Source organism: Penaeus monodon, chromosome 3 (assembly GCF_015228065.2).
Source record: "Penaeus monodon isolate SGIC_2016 chromosome 3, NSTDA_Pmon_1, whole genome shotgun sequence".
Classification (NCBI taxonomy): domain Eukaryota; kingdom Metazoa; phylum Arthropoda; class Malacostraca; order Decapoda; family Penaeidae; genus Penaeus; species Penaeus monodon.
Window position 1 is genome coordinate 57,384,774 of NC_051388.1, and position 2,500 is coordinate 57,387,273.

Consider the following 2,500-nt stretch of genomic DNA (forward strand, 5'->3'; position numbering starts at 1 on the left):
GCTTCCGAATAGGAAATTTCAAATATGAGGTAGGATGTTTATTTTATTTTATGCTTATGTATATGTATATATATATATATATATATATATATATATATATATATATATATATATATGTGTGTGTGTGTGTGTGTGTGTGTGTGTGTGTGTGTGTGTGTGTGTGTGTGTGTGTGTGTGTGTATGTGTATGTGTGTATATATGAGTATGTGTGGTTGTACGTGTGTATTTGTATGTGCATGTATTATTCTCATTAGCTCGAATTAATTCCTCATAAAAGTCTAGATCCAATATCAAACCGCTTTACAACCTATACATCACTCTCGTAAACAAACAGCAGTGCTTATTCCCTTCCGGACACATACCTTCTAAATAGAACCTACCCTTCCGTGGAAACAAGACGCCAAAAAAGCAAAACAGACATATACTTACCAGTGACAATGATCCTCGCTGGAGTACGGGAGAGCTGCGCGCGACCCGTGAGCTTGTGGAGGGTCCGACACTGGTATCGTGACAGGCCGTCTTGAGGACCCACTTCCAGCACGTGCAGATCGCCTTCGGGAGTCATGTGGTATTTCCCGTCTGCGGGTTGAGGAGAGAAGAAAAGGGTGTGCTGAGCTCTGTGTTGTGGGTGGAGATAAGGGAAGAAGATGAAGAAGGGGAGGAAGGAGGAGAGGGAAGAGAGGAAGTAAATGCAGGAGGAGGAGGAGGAGGAGGGGGAGAAGAAGAAGAAGAAGAAGAAGAAGAAGAAGAAGAAGAAGAAGAAGAAGAAGAAGAAGAAGAAGAGGGGGTGAGAAGAATAAGGAGGAGGAGGAGAAGGAGGTGGAGAAGAAGATGAAGAAATGAAAGAAGAAGGAGAAGAAGTAGAGGAAGGAGGAGGAGGAGGAGGAGGAGGAGGAGGAGAAGAAGAAAAGAAGAAGAAAAGAAGAAGAAGAAGAAGAAGAAGAAGAAGAAGAAGAAGAAGAAGAAGAAGAAGAAGAAGGAGAAGTAGGAGTAGGAGGAGGAAAAGAAGAAGATGAGAAGAAGAAGAAGAAGAAGAAGAAGAAGAAGAAAGGAGATGGAGAAGAAGAAGTAGAAGCAGAGGAAAAAAATAAAAAAGACAAGTGAAAAGTAGCAATAATGTGGCATTTTGAGAAGCTAAAACATTTAGGTATGAAGTCTGTTAGAGAGTTTATAATGATTGTTACTATCTTGCATGATGTAGGAGGATTCCAGATCCGGAGCATTGTCTTCCAAAGCTTCGAATCTCCTTCACTTGCTCTCGTCCCTATCGCCTTGCTCTGCTCGCTGTCTCATCCTTTGTTCACATCCTCTCTTTTTATCCCCCTTTTCCCCTCCTCTCTCCTCCTTTCATCCTCCCGAATCTCTCCCAATCCACACACCAATCCTCCTCTTCCTCCTCCACCTCTTCTTGCCCCTATGAATCTTACTTATCCTTTGAAATGTGAGGTTCGTTTGCTTCCGCCCAAGTGACAGCGACGACTCAAGACGGATGTGAACGAGAGAGGGCGCGGGGGTCGGAGGATGAGACAATCGCAAAGCAGTTTTCTCTGACCGTCGTGTTGGTTTCGTGAGTTGCTGATGATTGTGATTGTTCTTGTCGGGGAATGAGGATGGAAACAATGAGGAAGGGAGGGGGAGAGGGAGAGATTGTGATGGAAGGCGGAGATGGAGAGGTTGGGGGGATGGGAAGGAGGGAGGGGGAGAGGGAGAGGGAGAGAGGGAGAGGGAGAGGGAGAGGGAGAGGAGAGAGAGAGAGAGAGAGAGAGAGAGAGAGAGAGAGAGAGAGAGAGAGAGAGAGAGAGAGACATACATACAGGGAGACAGACAGACACAAAAAGTATGAGAGAAAAAAAAAAGCAAACAAAAACAGAAAAACAAAGAATACAAAACGAAACAAAGAAACCTCTTTAGCCCCCCACCCCCTCGAAAAAAAAAAACAGAAAAAAACAAAAAAAAAAAAAAACGAAACAAAGAAACACCTTTTGGCCCCCTTCCCCCCACCCTTCCCCCTTCCCCCCACTCTTCCCCCTTCCCCCCACCCTTCCCCCTTCCCCCCCTCTCCCCTCCCCCTCCCCAATAATCCGTTGAGACGAGTCCCTTCCCCTCGTTGTCGATTTTTGCGGCACTCCATCTCTCTAACGGCGCCCGGGATTGGATTCCTCGGGCGAAGGAAGAGTAAGCAGGCTCTCGGAGTCGATTCGAAAGCCGCTTCGAATCTTTTATGTTCTTTTAACTCCTATTGGCATTATTTATGACTCTATTTTCTGTCTCTTTTGCCGCCGTTGCGATGGTAGGATTTGATGGTCTTTTAATGTCTATTGGTATTATCTGTGATTTGATTTTTACTCTATTTTTTGGGGGGGTTGTCTAATTTCTCTTGATATTGTTTGCGAGTCTTATTTTTTGTTTCTTTTCCTTCTGTTGTTGTAATTCTTTCTTTTATGTGTTTTGCGTTACTTGGTATTATTTATGACTGTATTTTTTTCTGTTTTCATTTTTT

The 2,500-nt window shown here is 44.0% G+C and overlaps 1 protein-coding gene across 1 annotated transcript in view; it reads right to left on the bottom strand.

The window, feature by feature from the left end:
* The window catches only part of LOC119587981 (Down syndrome cell adhesion molecule-like protein Dscam2), a 211,068-nt gene that overhangs the window by 128,842 nt on the left and 79,726 nt on the right, over positions 1-2,500 (bottom strand). Inside the window, exon 5 of the mRNA XM_037936705.1 lies at positions 430-579. Coding sequence (XP_037792633.1) covers positions 430-579 — 150 coding nt within the window. The remainder of the gene's footprint in view (positions 1-429; positions 580-2,500) is intronic.